At 45.8% G+C, this 26,500-nt stretch overlaps 1 protein-coding gene across 1 annotated transcript in view; it reads left to right on the forward strand.

Annotated features, from left to right (window-relative positions):
- Window positions 1-21,432, forward strand: part of LOC130077531 (fibrillin-1-like) — an 81,580-nt gene extending 60,148 nt beyond the window's left edge. The window contains exons 31-35 of the mRNA XM_056242808.1: window positions 579-707; window positions 889-1,008; window positions 9,429-9,657; window positions 10,809-10,965; window positions 20,854-21,432. Coding sequence (XP_056098783.1) covers window positions 579-707; window positions 889-1,008; window positions 9,429-9,657; window positions 10,809-10,965; window positions 20,854-21,210 — 992 coding nt within the window. The 3' untranslated portion in view covers window positions 21,211-21,432. The remainder of the gene's footprint in view (window positions 1-578; window positions 708-888; window positions 1,009-9,428; window positions 9,658-10,808; window positions 10,966-20,853) is intronic.
- Window positions 21,433-26,500: the final 5,068 nt, after the last annotated feature.

The raw sequence follows: 26,500 nt of genomic DNA on the forward strand, positions 1-26,500 counted from the left end.
TCACCTAATTTAGATTTTTCTGTTTTTTCTTTTTAGAAAACAAAATATAATTTCTGTCATTTTACTTCTGATTTAAGAATGTTTAGATATTTGGACTGGAAACAAGACAAAAATACTTCACGTTTACCTTTAGCTGATGATGTCACAGGTCATGTGTGCTTCATTGATCGTTTATTTCAGTATTTATGGTTTTAGTTTGGTTAACGCTAATAAAAAATAGACTTTAGCACAATTTCACCATAGAAGTTCAGTTCATGTCACTGTTTCCTGAGGGAATGCCCTGGTACTGCTCACACTCGCCTCGATTCAGTCTCAGACTTGTTTACACGAGCAGATGTTGAAGAAGTGATGTCACGTCTGGTGTCACGGTGACCAGCGGGCCGTTGTTATGGGATGCACTGCCTCTGTTGCCATGGCTACAGCACCTGGTGTTTATATGTGATCCATTAGCTGATATAAACAGCTGTAAAACACAAACCCATGACTGTCCTCGAGCCCTTCCCTTTCCTGTTCTGACACTGCGACCTATGAATTAGAGTGATGAAGTGTGTGTGTGTGTGTGTGTGTGTGTGTGACAGATAATAACGAATGCACCTCTGAGCCGGGTCTCTGTGGCCCGAACGGAGTGTGTCAGAACAGCCCCGGCAGCTTCAACTGTGATTGTCAGAGAGGATTCTCCCTCGACCCCAATGGACAGCACTGTGAAGGTACAAACACACACGCGCGCACACACTCACACACACACTCTCTCACTCTCACACACACACACACACAGGACTGTGTCCATTAAAATATCCCACTAATACAGTGTGTGTGTGTGTGTGTGTGTGTGTGTGTGTGTGTGTGTGTGTGTGTGTGTGTGTGTGTGTGTGTGTGTGTGTGTGTCAGACATGGACGAGTGTGACGGGAACCATCGCTGTCAGCACGGCTGTCAGAATCTGGTGGGCGGCTACAGATGCAGCTGTCCTCAGGGATACTTACAGCACTACCAGTGGAACCAGTGCGTCGGTGAGACACCTCAATCTGTCTGTCTGTCTGTCTATGTGTCTGTCTGTCTGTCTGACTGTGTTTCTTTCCGTCTGGCCAATCAGAGCAGAGTAGACCAATCACAACAGACTGAGCCGTCTGACCAATCAGAGCAGAGTAGACCAATCACAACAGACTGAGCCGTCTGACCAATCAGAGCAGAGTAGACCAATCACAACAGACTGAGCCGTCTAGAGTAGACCAATCACAACAGACTGATCCGTCTGGCCAATCAGAGCAGAGTAGACCAATCACAACAGCCTGAGCCGTCTGGCCAATCAGAACAGAGTAGACCAATCACAACAGACTGAGCTGTCTAGAGTAGACCAATCACAACAGACTGATCCGTCTGGCCAATCAGAGCAGAGTAGACCAATCACAACAGACTGAGCTGTCTAGAGTAGACCAATCACAACAGACTGATCCGTCTGGCCAATCAGAGCAGAGTAGACCAATCACAACAGACTGATTCGTCTGGCCAATCAGAGCAGAGTAGACCAATCACAACAGACTGAGCCGTCTGGCCAATCAGAGCAGAGTAGACCAATCACAACAGACTGAGCCGTCTGGCCAATCAGAGCAGAGTAGACCAATCACAACAGACTGAGCCGTCTGGCCAATCAGAGCAGAGTAGACCAATCACAACAGACTGATCCGTCTGGCCAATCAGAACAGAGTAGACCAATCAGAGCAGAGTAGACCAATCACAACAGACTGATCCGTCTGGCCAATCAGAGCAGAGTAGACCAATCACAACAGACTGATCCGTCTGGCCAATCAGAGCAGAGTAGACCAATCACAACAGACTGATCCGTCTGGCCAATCAGAACAGAGTAGACCAATCACAACAGACTGATCCGTCTGGCCAATCAGAACAGAGTAGACCAATCAGAGCAGAGTAGACCAATCACAACAGACTGATCCGTCTGGCCAATCAGAGCAGAGTAGACCAATCACAACAGACTGATCCGTCTGGCCAATCAGATCAGAGTAGACCAATCACAACAGACTGATCCGTCTGGCCAATCAGAACAGAGTAGACCAATCAGAGCAGAGTAGACCAATCACAACAGACTGATCCGTCTGGCCAATCAGAGCAGAGTAGACCAATCACAACAGACTGATCCGTCTGGCCAATCAGAGCAGAGTAGACCAATCACAACAGACTAATCCGTCTGGCCAATCAGAACAGAGTAGACCAATCACAACAGACTGAGCCGTCTGGCCAATCAGAGCAGAGTAGACCAATCACAACAGACTGATCCGTCTGGCCAATCAGAGCAGAGTAGACCAATCGCAACAGACTGATCCGTCTGGCCAATCAGAACAGAGTAGACCAATCACAACAGACTGAGCCGTCTGGCCAATCAAAACAGAGTAGACCAATCACAACAGACTGATCCGTCTGGCCAATCAGAGCAGAGTAGACCAATCGCAACAGACTGATCCGTCTGGCCAATCAGAGCAGAGTAGACCAATCGCAACAGACTGATCCGTCTGGCCAATCAGAGCAGAGTAGACCAATCACAACAGACTGATCCGTCTGGCCAATCAGAACAGAGTAGACCAATCACAGCAGACTGAGCTGTCTGGCCAATCAGAACAGAGTAGACCAATCACAACAGACTGATCCGTCTGGCCAATCAGCACAGAGTAGACCAATCACAACAGACTGATCCGTCTGGCCAATCAGAGCAGAGTAGACCAATCACAACAGACTGATCCGTCTGGCCAATCAGAACAGAGTAGACCAATCACAGCAGACTGAGCCGTCTGGCCAATCAGAACAGAGTAGACCAATCACAACAGACTGATCCGTCTGGCCAATCAGAACAGAGTAGACCAATCACAACAGACTGATCCGTCTGGCCAATCAGAGCATAGTAGACCAATCACAACAGACTGATCCGTCTGGCCAATCAGAGCAGAGTAGACCAATCGCAACAGACTGATCCGTCTGGCCAATCAGAACAGAGTAGACCAATCACAACAGACTGAGCCGTCTGGCCAATCAAAACAGTAGACCAAATCACAACAGACTGATCCGTCTGGCCAATCAGAGCAGAGTAGACCAATCGCAACAGACTGATCCGTCTGGCCAATCAGAGCAGAGTAGACCAATCGCAACAGACTGATCCGTCTGGCCAATCAGAGCAGAGTAGACCAATCACAACAGACTGAGCCGTCTGGCCAATCAGAACAGAGTAGACCAATCACAGCAGACTGAGCTGTCTGGCCAATCAGAGCATAGTAGACCAATCACAACAGACTGATCCGTCTGGCCAATCAGAGCAGAGTAGACCAATCACAACAGACTGATCCGTCTGGCCAATCAGAACAGAGTAGACCAATCACAACAGACTGGGCCATCTGGCCAATCAGAGCAGAGTAGACCAATCACAACGGACTGAGCCGTCTGACCAATCAGAGCAGAGTAGACCAATCACAACAGACTGAGCCGTCTGACCAATCAGAGCAGAGTAGACCAATCACAACAGACTGGGCCATCTGGCCAATCAGAACAGAGTAGACCAATCACAACAGACTGATCCGTCTGGCCAATCAGAACAGAGTAGACCAATCACAACAGACTGATCTCTCTGGCCAATCAGAACAGAGTAGACCAATCACAACAGACTGAGCCGTCTGGCCAATCAGAGCAGAGTAGACCAATCACAACAGACTGGGCCATCTGGCCAATCAGAACAGAGTAGACCAATCACAACAGACTGATCCGTCTGGCCAATCAGAACAGAGTAGACCAATCACAACAGACTGATCTCTCTGGCCAATCAGAGCATAGTAGACCAATCGTAACAGACTAATCCGTCTGGCCAATCAAAACAGAGTAGACCAATCGCAACAGACTGATCCGTCTGGCCAATCAGAGCAGAGTAGACCAATCGCAACAGACTGATCCGTCTGGCCAATCAGAGCAGAGTAGACCAATCACAACAGACTGATCCGTCTGGCCAATCAGAACAGAGTAGACCAATCACAGCAGACTGAGCCGTCTGGCCAATCAGAACAGAGTAGACCAATCACAACAGACTGATCCGTCTGGCCAATCAGAACAGAGTAGACCAATCACAACAGACTGATCCGTCTGGCCAATCAGAGCATAGTAGACCAATCACAACAGACTGATCCGTCTGGCCAATCAGAGCAGAGTAGACCAATCGCAACAGACTGATCCGTCTGGCCAATCAGAACAGAGTAGACCAATCACAACAGACTGAGCCGTCTGGCCAATCAAAACAGTAGACCAAATCACAACAGACTGATCCGTCTGGCCAATCAGAGCAGAGTAGACCAATCGCAACAGACTGATCCGTCTGGCCAATCAGAGCAGAGTAGACCAATCGCAACAGACTGATCCGTCTGGCCAATCAGAGCAGAGTAGACCAATCACAACAGACTGAGCCGTCTGGCCAATCAGAACAGAGTAGACCAATCACAGCAGACTGAGCTGTCTGGCCAATCAGAGCATAGTAGACCAATCACAACAGACTGATCCGTCTGGCCAATCAGAGCAGAGTAGACCAATCACAACAGACTGATCCGTCTGGCCAATCAGAACAGAGTAGACCAATCACAACAGACTGGGCCATCTGGCCAATCAGAGCAGAGTAGACCAATCACAACGGACTGAGCCGTCTGACCAATCAGAGCAGAGTAGACCAATCACAACAGACTGAGCCGTCTGACCAATCAGAGCAGAGTAGACCAATCACAACAGACTGGGCCATCTGGCCAATCAGAACAGAGTAGACCAATCACAACAGACTGATCCGTCTGGCCAATCAGAACAGAGTAGACCAATCACAACAGACTGATCTCTCTGGCCAATCAGAACAGAGTAGACCAATCACAACAGACTGAGCCGTCTGGCCAATCAGAGCAGAGTAGACCAATCACAACAGACTGGGCCATCTGGCCAATCAGAACAGAGTAGACCAATCACAACAGACTGATCCGTCTGGCCAATCAGAACAGAGTAGACCAATCACAACAGACTGATCTCTCTGGCCAATCAGAGCATAGTAGACCAATCGTAACAGACTAATCCGTCTGGCCAATCAAAACAGAGTAGACCAATCGCAACAGACTGATCCGTCTGGCCAATCAGAGCAGAGTAGACCAATCGCAACAGACTGATCCGTCTGGCCAATCAGAGCAGAGTAGACCAATCACAACAGACTGATCCGTCTGACCAATCAGAGCAGAGTAGACCAATCACAACAGACTGAGCCGTCTGGCCAATCAAAACAGAGTAGACCAATCGCAACAGACTGATCCGTCTGGCCAATCAGAGCAGAGTAGACCAATCAGAGCAGAGTAGACCAATCACAACAGACTGATCCGTCTGGCCAATCAGAGCAGAGTAGACCAATCACAACAGACTGATCCGTCTGGCCAATCAGAGCAGAGTAGACCAATCACAACAGACTGATCCGTCTGGCCAATCAGAACAGAGTAGACCAATCACAACAGACTGATCCGTCTGGCCAATCAGAACAGAGTAGACCAATCAGAGCAGAGTAGACCAATCACAACAGACTGATCCGTCTGGCCAATCAGAGCAGAGTAGACCAATCACAACAGACTGATCCGTCTGGCCAATCAGATCAGAGTAGACCAATCACAACAGACTGATCCGTCTGGCCAATCAGAACAGAGTAGACCAATCAGAGCAGAGTAGACCAATCACAACAGACTGATCCGTCTGGCCAATCAGAGCAGAGTAGACCAATCACAACAGACTGATCCGTCTGGCCAATCAGAGCAGAGTAGACCAATCACAACTGACTAATCCGTCTGGCCAATCAGAACAGAGTAGACCAATCACAACAGACTGAGCCGTCTGGCCAATCAGAGCAGAGTAGACCAATCACAACAGACTGATCCGTCTGGCCAATCAGAGCAGAGTAGACCAATCGCAACAGACTGATCCGTCTGGCCAATCAGAACAGAGTAGACCAATCACAACAGACTGAGCCGTCTGGCCAATCAAAACAGAGTAGACCAATCACAACAGACTGATCCGTCTGGCCAATCAGAGCAGAGTAGACCAATCGCAACAGACTGATCCGTCTGGCCAATCAGAGCAGAGTAGACCAATCGCAACAGACTGATCCGTCTGGCCAATCAGAGCAGAGTAGACCAATCACAACAGACTGATCCGTCTGGCCAATCAGAACAGAGTAGACCAATCACAGCAGACTGAGCTGTCTGGCCAATCAGAACAGAGTAGACCAATCACAACAGACTGATCCGTCTGGCCAATCAGCACAGAGTAGACCAATCACAACAGACTGATCCGTCTGGCCAATCAGAGCAGAGTAGACCAATCACAACAGACTGATCCGTCTGGCCAATCAGAACAGAGTAGACCAATCACAGCAGACTGAGCCGTCTGGCCAATCAGAACAGAGTAGACCAATCACAACAGACTGATCCGTCTGGCCAATCAGAACAGAGTAGACCAATCACAACAGACTGATCCGTCTGGCCAATCAGAGCATAGTAGACCAATCGCAACAGACTGATCCGTCTGGCCAATCAGAGCAGAGTAGACCAATCGCAACAGACTGATCCGTCTGGCCAATCAGAACAGAGTAGACCAATCACAACAGACTGAGCCGTCTGGCCAATCAAAACAGTAGACCAAATCACAACAGACTGATCCGTCTGGCCAATCAGAGCAGAGTAGACCAATCGCAACAGACTGATCCGTCTGGCCAATCAGAGCAGAGTAGACCAATCGCAACAGACTGATCCGTCTGGCCAATCAGAGCAGAGTAGACCAATCACAACAGACTGAGCCGTCTGGCCAATCAGAACAGAGTAGACCAATCACAGCAGACTGAGCTGTCTGGCCAATCAGAGCATAGTAGACCAATCACAACAGACTGATCCGTCTGGCCAATCAGAGCAGAGTAGACCAATCACAACAGACTGATCCGTCTGGCCAATCAGAACAGAGTAGACCAATCACAACAGACTGGGCCATCTGGCCAATCAGAGCAGAGTAGACCAATCACAACGGACTGAGCCGTCTGACCAATCAGAGCAGAGTAGACCAATCACAACAGACTGAGCCGTCTGACCAATCAGAGCAGAGTAGACCAATCACAACAGACTGGGCCATCTGGCCAATCAGAACAGAGTAGACCAATCACAACAGACTGATCCGTCTGGCCAATCAGAACAGAGTAGACCAATCACAACAGACTGATCTCTCTGGCCAATCAGAACAGAGTAGACCAATCACAACAGACTGAGCCGTCTGGCCAATCAGAGCAGAGTAGACCAATCACAACAGACTGGGCCATCTGGCCAATCAGAACAGAGTAGACCAATCACAACAGACTGATCCGTCTGGCCAATCAGAACAGAGTAGACCAATCACAACAGACTGATCTCTCTGGCCAATCAGAGCATAGTAGACCAATCGTAACAGACTAATCCGTCTGGCCAATCAAAACAGAGTAGACCAATCGCAACAGACTGATCCGTCTGGCCAATCAGAGCAGAGTAGACCAATCGCAACAGACTGATCCGTCTGGCCAATCAGAGCAGAGTAGACCAATCACAACAGACTGATCCGTCTGACCAATCAGAGCAGAGTAGACCAATCACAACAGACTGAGCCGTCTGGCCAATCAAAACAGAGTAGACCAATCGCAACAGACTGATCCGTCTGGCCAATCAGAGCAGAGTAGACCAATCGCAACAGACTGATCCGTCTGGCCAATCAGAGCGGAGTAGACCAATCACAACAGACTGATCCGTCTGGCCAATCAGAACAGAGTAGACCAATCACAACAGACTGAGCCATCTGGCCAATCAGAACAGAGTAGACCAATCACAACAGACTGATCCGTCTGGCCAATCAGAACAGAGTAGACCAATCACAACAGACTGATCTCTCTGGCCAATCAGAACAGAGTAGACCAATCACAACAGACTGAGCCGTCTGGCCAATCAGAGCAGAGTAGACCAATCACAACAGACTGGGCCATCTGGCCAATCAGAACAGAGTAGACCAATCACAACAGACTGATCCGTCTGGCCAATCAGAACAGAGTAGACCAATCACAACAGACTGATCTCTCTGGCCAATCAGAGCATAGTAGACCAATCGTAACAGACTGATCCGTCTGGCCAATCAGAGCAGAGTAGACCAATCACAACAGACTGAGCCGTCTGGCCAATCAAAACAGAGTAGACCAATCACAACAGACTGATCCGTCTGGCCAATCAGAGCAGAGTAGACCAATCGCAACAGACTGATCCGTCTGGCCAATCAGAGCAGAGTAGACCAATCGCAACAGACTGATCCGTCTGGCCAATCAGAGCAGAGTAGACCAATCGCAACAGACTGATCCGTCTGGCCAATCAGAGCAGAGTAGACCAATCACAACAGACTGATCCGTCTGGCCAATCAGAACAGAGTAGACCAATCACAACAGACTGAGCCATCTGGCCAATCAGAACAGAGTAGACCAATCACAACAGACTGATCCGTCTGGCCAATCAGAACAGAGTAGACCAAACACAACAGACTGATCTCTCTGGCCAATCAGAACAGAGTAGACCAATCACAACAGACTGAGCCGTCTGGCCAATCAAAGCAGAGTAGACCAATCACAACAGAGTGGGCCATCTGGCCAATCAGAACAGAGTAGACCAATCACAACAGACTGATCCGTCTGGCCAATCAGAGCAGAGTAGACCAATCACAACAGACTGAGCCGTCTGGCCAATCAGAGCATAGTAGACCAATCACAACAGACTGATCCGTCTGGCTAATCAGAGCAGAGTAGACCAATCACAGCAGACTGATCCGTCCGGCCAATCAGAGCAGAGTAGACCAATCACAACAGACTGATCCGTCTGGCCAATCAGAGCATAGTAGACCAATCACAACAGACTGATCCGTCTGGCCAATCAGAGCAGAGTAGACCAATCACAGCACACTGATCCGTCTGGCCAATCAGAGCAGAGTAGACCAATCACAACAGACTGAGTCATCTGGCCAATCAGAACAGAGTAGACCAATCACAACAGACTGATCCGTCTGGCCAATCAGAGCAGAGTAGACCAATCACAACAGACTGATCCGTCTGGCCAATCAGAGCAGAGTAGACCAATCGCAACAGACTGATCTCTCTGGCCAATCAGAGCATAGTAGACCAATCACAACAGACTGAGCCGTCTGGCCAATCAGAGCAGAGTAGACCAATCACAGCAGACTGAGCCGTCTGGCCAATCAGAACAGTGAACTCGTGTTGTGAACTCCTGCTCCGTCAGCACACTGAGAGATTGTGAAAGTGAATGTAGGTCAGTGGCGCTGTGGGAACCGCCCTGACCTTTGACCCCTGTGTGTGTGTGTGCAGATGAGAACGAGTGCCAGAACAGTCAGATATGTGGCGGCGCCTCGTGCCACAACACACTGGGCAGTTTCCGCTGCTTGTGTCCCGCGGGCTTCTCCTTCGAGCAGATGCTGGGCGGCTGTCAGGACGTCAACGAGTGCAACTCCCAGAACCCCTGCAGTTACGGCTGCTCCAACACTGATGGAGGATACCTGTGTGGCTGCCCACCTGGATACCTGAGAGCGGGACAGGGGTCAGACTCACACACACACACGCACACACACGCGCACGCACACGCACACACACACGCGCGCACACGCACACACACACGCGCGCACACGCACACACACGCTCACGCACACACACACACACACACGCACACACACACGCACACACACACACACACACGCACACACACACGCACACACACACGCACACACACACACACACACACGCACACACACACGCGCGCACACGCACACACACGCTCACGCACACACACACACACACACGCACACACACACGCACACGCGCGCACACACACGCGCGCGCACACACACACGCACACACACACACACACACACGCACGCCCACACACGCACACACACACACACACGCACGCACGCACACACATACACACGCACACAAACTAATAGCCAGCTAACAGGGAACGTTCTTCCAGTAACATTAATAGAACGTTTGTTCAAAGTTATGTGTTCTTTAATAACGTTCTCATCAGCACAAAAGCATTATTTATACAGGGCCCGTGGAACGTTTTGTCTGAAACTTTTTAGTTGAATGTTCGTCTGACTATTTTTAAATGTTACTTCCTGATTTAGAACATTCAAAAGTAACTTTCCAATAATGTTTACAAAAGTAAATGTTCCCTTTACGTTCACATAACCAAGAAAAAAATGTTTTTAAAAAAATATAAAAACTGTACTTTTTGAATGTTCAGAAATCATTTTTAAATAACTCAATAAGAACGTTAGCACAATGTTCTTAGAACATATTTGTTTATAGCTGGGTTCACACACATTTGGGGCGCTTTAGAAGAAACTCTAGATTTTGAAGGAAACTGTCGCCCCCTTGAGGACCGAACTCTCACTGCCACACTCCACATTTATCTCAATAAAGAGTTTCAAAGCAGCTTCACTTTGGATTTTAACAGAATCAGTGAGGCAAACTTAATGAAATATGAGACAAATTCAAATTCTGCTATAAATCAGCTCTGAATAAAATATTAATAAATATTACAGAACTATATAAATAATACAAAAATAATGTGTGTAACAGCTGTTTAATGCTTTATAAACTCCTGTATCAGTCGATGCACATTTCTGGTGAATTGTATTGGATCCCTCATGTGTAAATCTGATGTGTGTGTGTGTGTGTGTGTTTCAGTCACTGTCTCTCTGGAGCGGGTCTGTCTCCTCAGACTCCCTCATCCGACGCCGACGAGAACTCGCTCTCTCCCGAGGCCTGTTACGAGTGTAAGATCAACGGATATCCAAAGAAGGGCCGCAAACGCAGGGACGCCAACGCAACCGAGGAGCTCCAGGTAACCTTCACTGATGAGCTCATCAGGTGTGATCCACATGTGACCGATGTTAGTCAACACACAAGACACGAACTCTGAAAGATTACCCAGAAATCTAAGCATGGATGATGTCATTACAGATGAGGTGGAGGTTTTGGGGAAACATCTGAATATGTAAACACTATGGGTTTCTTCATTTCTGCTGCTCAAACACACAAACATGCACAGATATGATCAAATTAGAGCACAAATATGCACAAAATATAGCGCTAGCAACACCAAGGTCATGGGTTCAACTCCTAGAGAAGGCATGAACTGACCTTTAATGCGATGTATGTCGATTTGGATAAAAGCGTTTGCCAAATTCATCGATTAAAATGTCAAATGTAAATGACTTTTAGTCATTAAACTAATGACTTAACTCTCTCTATCTCCAGAGAGGCCAATTGATTTAAATATATCAACACTCCCAAAAGTTAAAAAACAAGCAGCTTTGTTATAATTACTGCATGAATAACACAAATATGGTTTAACCCTTTGTTCTGTGCTGAAAATTTTGCCTAATTTGGTGTTCCAGGTTAGCCTGGGAAAACCCAGAAAACTTCCGGCAAATTTTGATTCAATCTTTTTTATCAACTTGTTTTCTTTCAGTTAGCACCGTTTTTAGGTTTCTTTTTGTATCTGACCAATCGTAGAGCTCATTGATCCGTGTTTGAGTGGAAAAATTCACTCAAGCTTATTTAAATCGGTTCCAAAAGAGACACCTAAAACCTGTGTTAATTGAAATAAAACAAGATTGAATGCAGTATTTTGCAATAACACAGCATAACAAGAGATTTATTAGCAATTTTTGACCCGTGAACAACACAAGTGTAACAAGGTGGATAAACACCCCTCCCCCCCCCCAAAGCAAAGCAAAGTCAATCCGTTTTAGTTCAATGCGATGACATTTACAAGCATTTTCAGGGGAACAATCCTCTGACCGGAATACAGTATGAGGGCTAAATATATCAACACTCCCAGTTCTGTTTCATTCTTACTGACCGCCAGAGGCAGTGTAAACACTATGGATTATCGCAGCGCCAGCTAGATAGGTCGAGAGAATATACCAACAAAGTCACGTGGCGTGACGTATGCTGAGCCCTGGAGGGTAAAGCTACAGTAGCTCAGCACTCTACCTCTTTCGCTTTCTCGCCTAGTTGAGATAGGTTGTATTGGTTGAGTGACGCGCTGTCAAGTGCAGCTTACAAGAGCAGCGAGATTCGTCCTCACAAGCTGTGACAGCGCGTGTCTTCGCCATTGCAAGGATTTGGATTTTCAAGGAATTTGGATTTAAATTAACGGCACTTGGTGAGTTTTGTTTTTTCATATTGCTTCGTCGGTAACACTCTGTGCCTCTCGGTGCAATCCGGTGGCTTGTGTTTGCCGCGCTATGAGTTAACGGTCTCCAGTTGACGTAAGTTATCTACTTAGAGTGTTTTTTTTCCCTCGTATCCATGTAACACTTTTTGTCCCTCGGTTCAATCCGCCGGCCATTTTAGACACTTTTTATCTTTTTTCGTAAAATTTTTGTTGGTATTACCTGTCGGTTCACCCGAGGTAATCGTTTTATTTTATTTTAATTATTTTTTCATCCCGCTTAACTTAACCTTACGGTACTATCCGAGGGTGTTATTAGCGAGTAACTATGGCTCACAGCTCGATAGCCACTGGTTTTCCACAGACTTGTAAGCTGTGCCCTAATAATCTTCTCCCTGACGACGGTCATGACATCTGCCCGTCGTGTTTGGGTGTTCAACATCTGCGAGAGGCTCTCACGGACCCGTGCATGCACTGCAGCCTTTTGCCTATGTCGGAACGACGGCTCCGTCTTGCCGAGTTAGACCCTAATTCTACAGTGAAACTAGGGCAGTTAGATGTAGCCCCTTCGCGCACTCGGAAGTGCAGGGCGTCGGCGGCAGCTGGTGCTCCCCTCCCAGCTAAGAAGGCCAAATCGCGAGATGATGAACATTCACATGTTGAGAAAGGTTCACTTTCTATGACGGTGTCGGTGCTTTCTTCAGAGATGGCAGAGCTGAAACGCCTGCTTCACTCACTTCAGCCGGTCACATCTGCTACACCTGTGAGGATGACACAGGAGGATGAGAATGTTCAAAACCAGGGAGCTGGGGAAGAGTCTCTTGATTCCCCTTGTTTTTCTCATCGTTCAGAGTTTGATGTGCTTTCTACAAGTGCTTCAGATTCCTTTTTTCACGATCATGGGGATCCAATGGATGTTGCTACACAACCATCACCTCAGGCTGTTTTCACTGGTTACCCAGCAGCAGAGGGCTCTAGTGGGGGGTCAGTTCAGTCGTCTGGACAAGCCCAGTCCTCCTCTGATGACACTTTGGCTGTGCTTCGAATGGCAGCTGCTCGTCTAGGACTTGATGAGTCACCTGTCCAATCTGCACAAACTAATGTGTTTTTCAGACAGACCACAGCTGCAACTTCTTTTGCCATGCCACCATGTAAGGATTTTGTGGCTGAATTCTCAAATGCTCTCACTGGTTCTGGTCCACCTAAGCGGCGCTCAAAGATTGCTCGAACGCTAGCATCTATGGCTGAAGCAGATTCTATCGGGGTGGGTCGTGCTCCGGAAATAGAGCAGCCTGTGGCAGCTTTGGTGGTCTCTCCTGATGAGGCTCTACGAGGGAATGTGCGATGCCCCAGTGCGCAATGCGGTCGTACGGATTCCTTGCTAAAAAAGGCATATGAGTCTGTTGCCTACATTACTCGAGCAGAAAACACGATCTGCCAGTTACTTCTTGCTGCCACCAGTACGCTGGAACCTGCAAATGCAGATCCCTCTATTTCACAATTTCTGCAAACTGCTCTGTTGGCAACAGGCCATGTGACCCGCGAGCTGGGTAGTCTTACAGCCACGCTTCTGGCAGCCCGCCGCCAAGTGTGGCTTGCCCAAGCACGACTGCCGGAGGACTGTAAGAAAACCTTGAGAGATCTTCCTTTTGTTCCCGGGCATATCTTTGGTCCAAATGTTCCGGAACTGTTGGAAAAGCGGGTAAAGCTGTCTGAAGCCACTCGTCAGCTGACACAGGTGGAGCGCAACCCTACCTTTAGGATGCCAGCGGTTCAGACCCGACATCACTATGCCGCATCGGAGCAGCGTTTCCGCCGGCACGCTACACCTCAGTCACAGCCCCCTCAAAGACCTCGTGTTCCTGAAGATGCGAGAGTTTTTCGCCCACCTCATCGACAGTTTCCGGGAGGGCCCCGTCAGCGTCCCCCCGCGACCACTAAAAATCGGACACGTAAAGCCTGAGACAGTCAGGTCGGCGGTCGATCGTTTTTCTGTAGAGCAACTGGAGTACTGGAGATCCAACACAGCAGACCCCTGGGTGTTGGCGACTCTGAGCAGGGGATATACTCTACAGTTTCGGCGCCGGCCTCCCAGATTTTCAAGAATTGTTCCTACGATTGTCAGAGACGCGGTTCGCGCAGTGGCTCTCTCTCTGAAAATCTGTTCACTGTTAGAGAAGGGAGCCATAGAAAAAGTTCATCCCCTCGTTCAGAGAGACGGATTCTATTCAACTTATTTTCTTGTTCCAAAGAAGGATGGTGGTTTCCGCCCAATTCTCGATTTAAGGCTTCTGAATTTGTTCCTGAAGGTCCTTCCCTTTCGAATGCTGCGCACAGCCGATGTTACATTTACATTTACATTTAGTCATTTAGCAGACGCTTTTATCCAAAGCGACTTACAACTGAGGACTAAACCAAGCGAGTCATCGTGAAGAGGCAAAAGCAACGCAAGAAGTGCTCAAAATACAAAGTTCAGACATAGCTCGGAGTAGCATAAGCCAGGCAAGCGAGGATTTAGAGGAAAGGATTTTTTTTTTTTTTTTTTTTTTTTTTTTATGTTAAGTGCTCCCGGAAGAGATGAGTTTTCAGTTGTCTTTTGAATGTTGTCAGGGATTCTGCATTCCGGATGAGGGTGGGGAGATCATTCCACCAGCATGGAACCGTGAATGAGAATGTTCTGGAGAGTGATTTTGTGCCCCGCTGTGATGGTACCACGAGCCGTCGCTCATAGACCGATCGTAGGCTTCTGGTAGGGATGTAGACTTGTAGTAGTGAGTGGAAGTAGGAGGGAGCTGAACCTGTGGTCAATCTGTAAGCAAGCGTCAAAGCCTTGAACTTGATGCGAGCAGCGAGTGGTAGCCAGTGCAGAGAGATGAACAGAGGAGTGACGTGGGCCCTTTTGGGCTCGTTGAAGACCAGACGAGCTGCAGCATTCTGGATCATTTGTAGAGGTTTAGTTGCACATGATGGAAGTCCAGCCAGAAGAGCATTGCAGTAATCAAGCCTAGAAATGACCAGGGCCTGGACGAGAAGTTGTGTTGCATGCTCAGTTAGGAAAGGCCTGATCTTCCTGATGTTGTGCATAGCAAACCTGCATGATCGAGCTGTCTTTGTAATGTGGTCTGTGAAGGTCAGCTGATCATCAAAGATTACTCCAAGATTTCTGACCGACCTTGATGGGGTGATTGAGGATGACTCTAGCTGGATAGTGAGGTCGTGCTGTAGAGACGGATTGGCAGGGAGGACGAGAAGCTCAGTCTTTGCCAGGTTGAGCTGCAGGTGATGTTCCTTCATCCATGCCGAGATGTTCGCCAGACAGCTTGAGATCCGTACAGCTACTGTGGGGTCATCTGGTTGAAATGAGAGGTAGAGCTGGGTGTCATCAGCATAGCAATGGTAAGAGAAACCATGTGCCTGTATGATAGGTCCCAGTGATGTGGTGTAAATGGAGAAGAGGAGCGGTCCGAGAACTGAACCCTGAGGAACGCCTGTGGTCAGTTGATATGCTTTGGATACCTCACCCTCTCCATGTGACCTTGAAGGACCTACCTGTGAGGTAGGACTTAAACCAGTTGAGGGAGGTTCCAGTGATGCCCAGTGATGAGAGGGCAAACAAGAGGATCTGATGATTCACAGTGTCGAAGGCAGCAGACAGGTCCAGTAGAATGAGAACTGATGATTTGGAAGCAGCTTTTGCGACCCGCAGGGCTTCCGTGACTGACAGCAATGCAGTCTCAGTTGAATGTCCTTTCTTGAAGCCAGATTGGTTGACATCCAGCTGGTTGTTCAGAGACAGGAAGGATGATACTTGGTTAAAAGTAACTCGTTCAAGTGTTTTCGCAATGAATGGTAGGAGAGAGACAGGTCTGTAGTTCTCTAGAAGTGATGTGTTTAATGTTGATTTTTTAAGCAGAGGGGTTACCCGAGCCTGCTTAAATGCTGTAGGGAAAATGCCAGTGTGGAGGGATGAGTTGATAATGTGTGTGAGAGCTGGTAGAAAATAGCCCTACTTACTTGACAAATGGTAAACAGAGAAACAGGAGAACTGGATATTAAGAAAAAACAACTTACGCGCTCTTGACGTTCTCGCCGAGTGACTGCTTGTCCTGGTTTTCACCTGAATTTACTTCTAATTTATATCTGCTTTAACAGCCCTTGCAATTAGCACAGCGAAAGCAAATATCCCGACAATGGCCCAAATCGAAACTAGCTGTTATGAACAGCAATACTTAAGTGCTTAAGTGAACAGCAATACTTAAGTGCTAGTGTTCTCCGGTCTGTGACAGCAGACGATTGGTTTGTAAGTGTCGATCTGAAAGATGCATACTTTCACGTCCCAATTGCTGTACATCACAGAAAGTTTCTACGTTTCAGTTTCCTGAATCAAGCATACCAGTTCAAAGTGCTACCCTTCGGCCTTTCCCTTGCTCCTCGCGTCTTCACAAGGTGTGTGAGCGCAGCTCTGTCTCCTCTTTGGATGAGAGGTATGCGTATTCTTCCTTATTTGGACGACTGGCTTCTCTGTGCCCCCACAGAGCAGCAGGCATTACAAGACTCCAGACTGCTCTTGAGACATGTGCAGAAGCTGGGGTTTTCTGTGAACAAGAAAAAGAGCCGTTTGATTCCATCACAGACCACTACGTTCATAGGAATGACCCTGAATTCCTGCCTAATGTCTGCCTCCCTGTCTCAGGAACGTGTGACAAACATTCTACAACTTTTGGCTCGCTTTCGTCCGGGTGTGTCTTTGCAGTACGAGATGGTCCTACGACTGATAGGGATGTTAACAGCGGCTACAGTTGTGATCCCCCTGGGTTTACTCCATCTTAGACCACTCCAGTTATGGAACAACAGTTTGCGGCTAGATCCCACCAGACATCGTCATCAACTGGTTATAATTTCTCACCGTTGCATATGTGCGTTGAGGCGGTGGAGACAGTTAGAGTTTCTGAAGGCAGGAGTTCCCCTGGGTGTTGTTCCTTCTCGTCGGGAGTTGGTCACGACAGATGCTTCCCTCACAGGATGGGGGGCAACGTGGAATCGGAGGGGTATTTCCGGGCGCTGGACTCCGATCCAGGCCGCGGAACATATCAACCTGCTAGAACTCAGGGCAGTGTTCTTGGCTCTAAAGTACTTCATGCCGGTTCTGGCAGGCCGCCATGTACTTGTTCGGTCAGACAATACCTCAACAGTGTTCCATCTGAACCACCAGGGCGGCACGAGACCCCGCAGGTCTCTATGGTTGACTCACGAGATCCTGAAATGGTGGCAGCCACGACTCGCTTCACTGAGGGCAGCTCATATTCCAGGAGTGTGCAACCAGACAGCAGATGCTCTTTCCAGGGATCAAGTACATCCAGGAGAATGGAGGCTTCATCCAGATGTAGTGCAGGAGATCTGGCTACGATTTGGAAGAGCAGAGGTGGATCTTTTTGCTTCAGAGATGACCACCCACTGTCGCTTATGGTTCGCAAGGACAGAAGTGTCGAGCCCCCTGGGCCAGGATGCGCTGTCTCACGAATGGCCGAACTGCCTGCTTTATGCGTTTCCACCTACCCCTCTGTTATGGGAGACGTTGCACAGGATCTCCCTGTGCAAGCACAGAGTGTTACTCGTGGCACCACGATGGCCAGCCACACCGTGGTTTCCTTTGTTGCTGAGACTTCTGACAGGCAATCCATGGAAGCTTCCCCCCAGGAAGGACCTCCTCTCCCAGTTGGAGGCCAGTGTCTGGCACCCGGACCCAGCTCGTCTGCAGCTTTGGGTCTGGCCATTGGGTTAAATCCTTCCCTAGAGCATTGTGACCCTGCTGTTATTCACACCATCTCTAATGCTAGGGCTTCTTCCACACGACAGATTTATGCTTCACGTTGGAAGCTTTTTTCTGCATGGTGTGAGGAACGGGGGCTCGATCCTGCAACATGCGACATTCCGCGTGTCTTAAGTTTTCTTCAACGTTTACTGGAGGAAGGAAAAGCAGCTTCCACGTTGAAAGTGTACGTTGCTGCAATTTCTGCATATCATGTTCCAGTTGGTGGCTCTTCTCTTGGCTCTCACCGTCTTGTCTGCAGTTTTCTGAAGGGCGCACGCCGTCTGAACCCTGCTCGGAATCCTCATTTTCCTGTGTGGGATTTGTCACTCGTACTTGCATTCCTGTGCTCACCCCAGTTTGAGCCCTTGCAAAATGTTGACATTAAATGGTTGTCCTTGAAGACTTCTTTTTTGTTAGCTATTGCTACGGCGAAACGAGTCAGTGAGTTGTACGCGTTGTCTGTTAGTGAACTGTGCTTGCGTTGGTTACCGGATGGCTCCGGGGTGGTTCTACGACCCAATCCTTCTTTTCTTCCGAAGGTCCTTCTTCCTCAGTTCATAAATCAGCATATTGAACTGGCCTCCTTTCAGACTTCTTCAGGGTCCGATTCAAGTGCCCAACTCTTGTGTCCTGTTCGGGCCTTGAAGTGTTATTTGAACTCTACTGTTCAATTTAGACGGTCAGACCAGTTATTTGTCTGCCATGGTGGTGTGAAGAAAGGTGCTCCATTGTCGAAACAGAGGTTGTCGAACTGGATAGTGGAGACCATTACGCTGGCTTACAAGGCGGCAGGGAGACCACTGCCCTGGAGACTAACCTGCCATTCCACTAGGGCCATTTCATCTTCATGGGCTGTTTTTAGAGGAGTTTCCCTGGTGGATATCTGCACTGCTGCTACCTGGGCTTCTCCATGCACGTTTGCCCGGTTTTATAAGGTCAACATTGCTGCTCATCATGCCGTTAGTTCTGCGGTTCTTCTGGAGCAGCCTTAATTTTATCAGGTGGGTGGCATTCCTCATGACTATGTTGGTATGTGTCATCCATAGTGTTTACACTGCCTCTGGCGGTCAGTAAGAATGAAACAGAACGCTAGTTACGCATGTAACTGTGGTTCTGTGAATTCTGGATGACCGCCAGAGTTCTCTGTCACTCAGAATGCGCGAGAAAGGCGTACCGAGGTAGAGTGCTGAGCTACTGTAGCTTTACCCTCCAGGGCTCAGCATACGTCACGCCACGTGACTTTGTTGGTATATTCTCTCGACCTATCTAGCTGGCGCTGCGATAATCCATAGTGTTTACACTGCCTCTGGCGGTCATCCAGAATTCACAGAACCACAGTTACATGCGTAACTAGCGTTTCCAGGGCCGGCGATTGCTATAGGCGGCCTAGGCGATCGGCAAATGTGTTAGGGGCGCAGGCGCCCTCTAGTGTCGCCCTTTGTCTACTTCCCATTAATCATAGAATTAGAATGACAATTATTAGATTGAATTGATGATTATTGTCAATCATTTCCTAATGGGGGGAGGGGGGAGTTGCGTTACGTTAGGCAAGGCAATGCTGGCGCGTTGATCGAAAATGAAGCGGTCAAAACCCTCTGGTGCACAGGGAAGAAAAGTAGAAAGGAACAAGATAATAAGAAAGCCCAGTATAGAGGTAAGTCTTCTCATCTCAGCCATTAAGGCGTCAAACGAAATAAATGTACTAAGTATTGTGCAAAGGCATGTACTGGCCATCGGGACTACCAGGAGATTCCCGGTGGGCCGACGTGCTTTTTGGGCCGATACGTCTCGAATACTTTTATTTATTTATTTATTTTTTGTCTGAACGGCCCATAAAACTCGTACATTCGTTTTGTTTTGTTTAATTGGTGGCGGCGTGGCGCTGGGTTATAATAGCTTTCAAGTATAGAAATGTGTACAAAACTTATTAGGCTATGAAAGTTTCCTTTATTTTTATTATTGCATTTGTTTTACAATATATTGCTATTAGTAATAGCCATATATTGTAAAACAAATGCAATAATAAAAATAAAGGAATATATCTTAGGAATAGCCTAGAAAAGGAATAGCCTATTACTGTCATGGGATTAATATTATAACTATTATTATGCAGTAGTGTAATGTAGACAGACACTAACAAAATAATAATAATAACCTTTATTTTATAAAGCGCCTTTAAAAGCAGCTTCTCAAAGCGCTGTATAGGCCTAAACAATGGGCAATTGTTAAAAAAAAACACATCAACAAGTGAATGCAAGTTTAAAAAAGTATGTCTTAAGTTGACCTTTAAAAATGGCATAAGACTGGGCTTCCCTAAGTTCAAGAGGCAGAGAAGTCCAAAGGACAGGTGTTAAATCCATCAATCTGGTGCACTTTGAGAGTTCAAAATTAAAAGCTCCAACCCATATTCAGTGTGCAAATTTAACAGAGAGAAAATTAAAATGCACAAAATTTTCTTAAACCCCCTTAGCCTTGTAGCAGCCCATTAGATTAGTAATAATGGTGGTAGAAATTTTAATTTATCTACTTCAAGTTACATGGTCAGATCAAATGTATTTGTACAATGCAACTGGGGGGAGGGGAGGGGAGGGGGCGCAAAACTCAATCTCGCCTAGGGCAACCAAAGGGCTAGAGCCGGCCCTGCCAGTTTCTGTTAATTTATCTCATGTCTGAATATGTGCATGTGGTTTAAAGGATCCACCATTCCTCTAACACATCGTGTGTGTGTGTTTCTCCAGAACGATTTGGACTCAGCTAGTGTGGACGTGGACGACACACTCCATCTCCATCTGAACATGAGCACGCTGAAGAGCAAAGACCACATCATCGAGTTCGTCCCGGCGCTGTCGACGCTCAGCGATCACGTGCGCTACGCCATCGAGTACGGCAACGACGACGGCCTGTTCCTGATGAACCAGAAGCACGGCGTCAGCTACCTGCACATATCCAAGAAGAAGCCTCTCCAGCCGGGTGTGTATTCTCTGCAGATCCGCAGCGTGGGCCGGGCCGGCGGACTCGAGCCGGGGGACTCGGACTACCTCAGCGCGCAGCTGGGACACGCTCTGCTCATGCGAGTTCAGATCGTCCTGCACTGATCCAGCAAACGCACAGACTGCCGCCCACAGCTACGGCCAAAGACCAGCACCTTCCTCTCCACTAGCGCTGCGCGATTAATCGCAATGAAACCGCACGCGATTTGGCAAAGGCTGCGATTATTTTATGCACGACTGATCGGTAGTAAACGCTGCTCCATCTGAACACCAGAGGGCGTCTCACACACACACACACACATGCCAAATATGCCCCGCAGAAGTACAATAACACGTCATTCCAGGAAATCCCTATCGGCATCACACTATCGCTGTAGATTGAAACGCTCTGATTAAACACGACTAATAAACACACGACTGCCGTATTCTGTGTGAGAAGCGCATCATCTCACAGAAGGACCAGCTCAACTGTCCTGATGAAGTGAGTTTGGAGTAAAAGCATGTTATAATGTTGTCTTTTGTTGGACAAGAGGTTCATAAATGCTTCTTATGTTTGGAAAGATGTTTGACGCGTGTTGCTTTTTCAAATGCACGTTATAAGTGACTCAAACTCAGTGTTTTCAGAGTGAGCAGCGTTTACTGAGCCGTGCTTCACTGACACGCTGCACACACAAAATAATCGGTTTAAGTGTGATTACATGGAAATTCCGATTAATCGTGCAGCGCTATTCTCCATCATACGCTCGCATCCCAATATAGACGCTGTGGAGGAACGGACGCGAGCCGCACGCGTGCCGAAGAGCCTCGCTCGCTCTCTCTCTCTTTCTCGCTGCTCAATCTATCGCATCTTACTGCTGCTGCACTGCACAAAACACTCTCAGAGATAGTTCACCCAAAAATGAAAATTAGCCCATGATTTACTCTCCCTTAACCCATCCTAGTGTATATGACATTCTTCTTTCAGACGAACACAATCAGAGTTATATTAAAAAATGTCCTGGCTCTTCCCAACTTTATAATGGCAGTGATCGGCTGTATATTTTTTTAAGTTCATAGAAGTGCATCTATTCATGATAAAAGTGCATCTATCCATCATAAAAGTGCATCTGTCCATCATAAAAGTGCATCTATCCATGATAAAAGTGCCTCTATCCATCATAAAAGTGCATCTATCCATCATAAAAGTGCATCTATCCATCATAAAAGTGCATCTATCCATCATAAAAGTGCATCTATTCATCAAAAAAGTGCATCTGTCCATCATAAAAGTGCATCTATCCATGATAAAAGTGCATCTATCCATGATAAAAGTGCATCTGTCCATCATAAAAGTGCCTCTATCCATGATAAAAGTGCCTCTATCCTTGATAAAAGTGCATCTATCCATCATAAAAGTGCATCTGTCCATCATAAAAGTGCCTCTATCCATCATAAAAGTGCATCTGTCCATCATAAAAGTGCCTCTATCCATGATAAAAGTGCATCTATCCATCATAAAAGTGCATCTGTCCATCATAAAAGTGCATCTATCCATGATAAAAGTGCCTCTATCCATGATAAAAGTGCATCTATCCATCATAAAAGTGCATCTATCCATGATAAAAGTGCCTCTATCCATGATAAAAGTGCATCTATCCATCATAAAAGTGCATCTGTCCATCATAAAAGTGCATCTATCCATGATAAAAGTGCATCTATCCATGATAAAAGTGCATCTGTCCATCATAAAAGTGCATCTGTCCATCATAAAAGTGCATCTATCCATGATAAAAGTGCATCTATCCATCATAAAAGTGCATCTATCCATCATAAAAGTGCATCTGTCCATCATAAAAGTGCATCTATCCATAATAAAAGTGCATCTATCCATGATAAAAGTGCATCTATCCATGATAAAAGTGCCTCTATCCATGATAAAAGTGCATCTATCCATGATAAAAGTGCCTCTATCCATCATAAAAGTGCATCTATCCATGATAAAAGTGCATCTATCCATCATAAAAGTGCATCTATCCATGATAAAAGTGCATCTATCCATGATAAAAGTGCATCTATCCATGATAAAAGTGCATCTATCCATCATAAAAGGGCATCTATCCATGATAAAAGTGCATCTATCCATCATAAAAGTGCATCTATCCATCATAAAAGTGCCTCTATCCATCATAAAAGTGCCTCTATCCATCATAAAAGTGCCTCTATCCATCATAAAGTGATCCACACAGCTCTGGCGGGTTAATAAAGGCCTTCTGAAGTGATGCATTCATGTAAGAAAAATGTCCATATTTAAAACTTTTTGACTAAAATAACTAGCTTCCGGCAGACGGCCATGACATTTCTTAATATAACTCTGATTGTGTTCGTCTGAAAGAAGAATGTCATATACACTAGGATGACTTGAGGGAGAGTAAATCATGGGCTAATTCTCATTTTTGTGTGAACTATCCCTTTAACAGTGTTTTTGGCTTGTTTTCTAGTACAGATATCTAAACATTCTTAAATCAAGAGACTTGAAAAGCAAAATGACTTGAGATAGTCTTGGTTTCTGAAATGGTTGCTTAAAACAACAAAAACTGCCAATGGAAATCAGAAAAAGAAACGTAAAGAGGTCCTATTGTTTCTGCAGTGTGTGATGTTGAAGAAGCTCCAGTTCTCCTCTATATCAGTGTCAGTGTTTCTGAACCCCTGAAACGGCTCCATTGTAGTCTCGAGTTAGCTTCCGGGAACGAACACGTCACAATATTCCTCATTATAATAATTCATACGCAGAATAAAGGGGCGGGGCCTGGTTGAGAGGAGCCGCAACAATGGAGAATATGAGGAAAATAATCAACATTCAAGCAGGAAAACCTGTTCTAGTAGAGCCTGAAAACATCATCAAGACTGTAAAAGGGCATATAGTTCCTCTTTAAATAACAGTACATTTACTTGAGAAGCAAAATGACTTTAAGTCCCCCTGTAGTCAATCATTTTATCCCTTATAACTCATCTTAATCACCAAAATTACGTATTTAAAATATTTCCTTGGAAAAAAAATTCTTCACGCCTTAAAATATCTTGAATGTAACTCGACACCCTCGCCTCATTTAGTATGCGCGGTTCTATGAATATGCAAATGAGCCCCGCCTCCACTCACTCCCTCAGCTCAGAGATCCACTGGTTGACGATAACACGTTGATCTGATTGGTTACAAGGTCGTTTGTGACGTCAGAAACACCAGCGATTTCAAACCGTGTTTTTGAGACTGTCTTTGGTTCACTGCAGTTTTAAGGAGGAAATACTCAGCAATGCTGTCGACTTATGAACTTACACATGGTGTGTCTTAAAGCGTATTAATAACACCACATAGACACATAAACAACATTAAACGCTGGATTTTCACTATTTTTCTTTGTTTTTAGCACAAACGCGCTTAATTTTTAAACATTTTTCAGTAAGCAAGACCTAATATCTTCAGTCATGTCGCTTCTCCAGTAAATGCATCTTGATTTAAGAACGTTTCGATATTTGAGCTGGAAAGCGAGACAGAAACCCTGAGGAAGAACGCCATGTTTGGCAGTGCATCACGTGAGCGCATCGATTCATGCACTGTAATAATCGTCTACAAGCGGCTGACCGACGCTTCTGTTCTCCTGCAACTATACCACATGTAATTTAAGTGTGTCTATACTGTAACCGTGTCACTTTGTTACTCGCGATGTAAACTAGAGGACCCCTGGAACGGAGGGGTTTGTAATGGTGCTTCTTATAATGACCAACTACTTGTAAACTGTGTTTCTGTGACTCGATGCACTGAGGTCTCGCGGCCACACACACTTCCACACACACGCCGTCGGGCCTCGGCCTGGAGAACCACGCCGTTCTGTTCTGTCTTCACACTCGTGAGGGGTTTAGTTGTACATTCACAATAAAAACATATTTTTGGTTGTTTGGGTCGACTCGACCGCTTGCCTTGATTTCCGAACAGCAGAATCATTCATTCGAGAGTCACATGACGATTGGATTGTAAACCAGTTGTATTGGTAATACTGTGGCAGTCATTAACCCAGTAAAGCCTGACATATGAAACATTTTTTAGACTATAGAAGTTTGCATATGTGTTTGAGTATCATATTTGATGCATCAGGCTTTTATATGGCTCATATAGTGAGAATATGAAGGAAAAATTCAGCTCAAACTGAGTAAAAATATGCAATTTGGTGCAGAAGCTGATACAGGTGACTCGAAAAATTAGAATATCGCGCAAAACTTTATTTCAGTAATCCAACTTAAACTAATATATTATATAAACTCATTACATGCAAAGTGAGATATTTCAAGCCTTTATTTGTTATAATTTTGATGATTATGGCTTGAAAACCTTTTTACAATATTCTAATTTTGAATTTGGGGTTTTCATAAGCCATAATCATCAAAATAACAAATAAAGGCTTGAAATATCTCACTTTGCATGTAATGAGTCTATATAATATATTAGTTTCAGCTTTTAAGTTGAATTACTGAAATAAAGTTTTGCACCATATTCTCATTTTTTGAGTTTCACCTGTTTATGGACAAAAAGTGATGAAATTATGATGCTTGTAATGTAAATCAATGAGATTTTATAACAGGATAGCAGATACTTGCATATCAATATCAACAAATAATATGTCTTAGTAAGATATTTAAGTGCTTAGTTTTAAAACATATAATGCAATACAATGATTGACAGATGAACAATTAAACCTTCCTCAAAAGCCTGATGATCATATTTGATATTTTTCTAATGAATGTCTGAATAATCAAGTAAACCTGCTTCAGTCCAGTTGAAATATTACCAACAATACCAAAGTTATGTTTTAGATTGATAAGATTACACTGAAAGACTTTTACTGGATAAAACATTTAAACTATTAGTTAAAGTTTTGATCATTTAGATTAGAAATCTGTGTATGAAATAGGTTTTATAGGGTTAATTAATGTATTTGGGGTATTAATGTTCATTCAGCAATGGTGTACAGTATTATAACTACAAGATTACAATTTTTAGCATGAGCAGTTTATCTGATCTCAACAAAAACACACAATATTTGATGTTTTTTATAAACTGCCCAGTAGACATTCACTATCACTATAAGGGTTTAAAGCCTGCCGTGTGTTTAAGATACTATACAAAATAAAAATAGCAATGTAAATAGTAGATATTAAAATATCAGTAACACTTTACAAGTCATTAGTCAATCCATTAACTAGCAATGAGCCATTATTACCCAATGTTAGTGTAAGGATACAGTGCTATAAACTAATAATGTATTGTTCATTAAGTTTAACAAATGAAGCCTTATTGCAAATGTAACCAAAAATAATAATAAACAAGTGTAACAAACTAAATCAATGAAAAATAAAGCCACTCCTG

This window comes from Rhinichthys klamathensis, unplaced genomic scaffold (genome assembly GCF_029890125.1).
Source record: "Rhinichthys klamathensis goyatoka isolate OS25496 unplaced genomic scaffold, OSU_Roscu_1.1 h1tg000755l_1, whole genome shotgun sequence".
Classification (NCBI taxonomy): domain Eukaryota; kingdom Metazoa; phylum Chordata; class Actinopteri; order Cypriniformes; family Leuciscidae; genus Rhinichthys; species Rhinichthys klamathensis.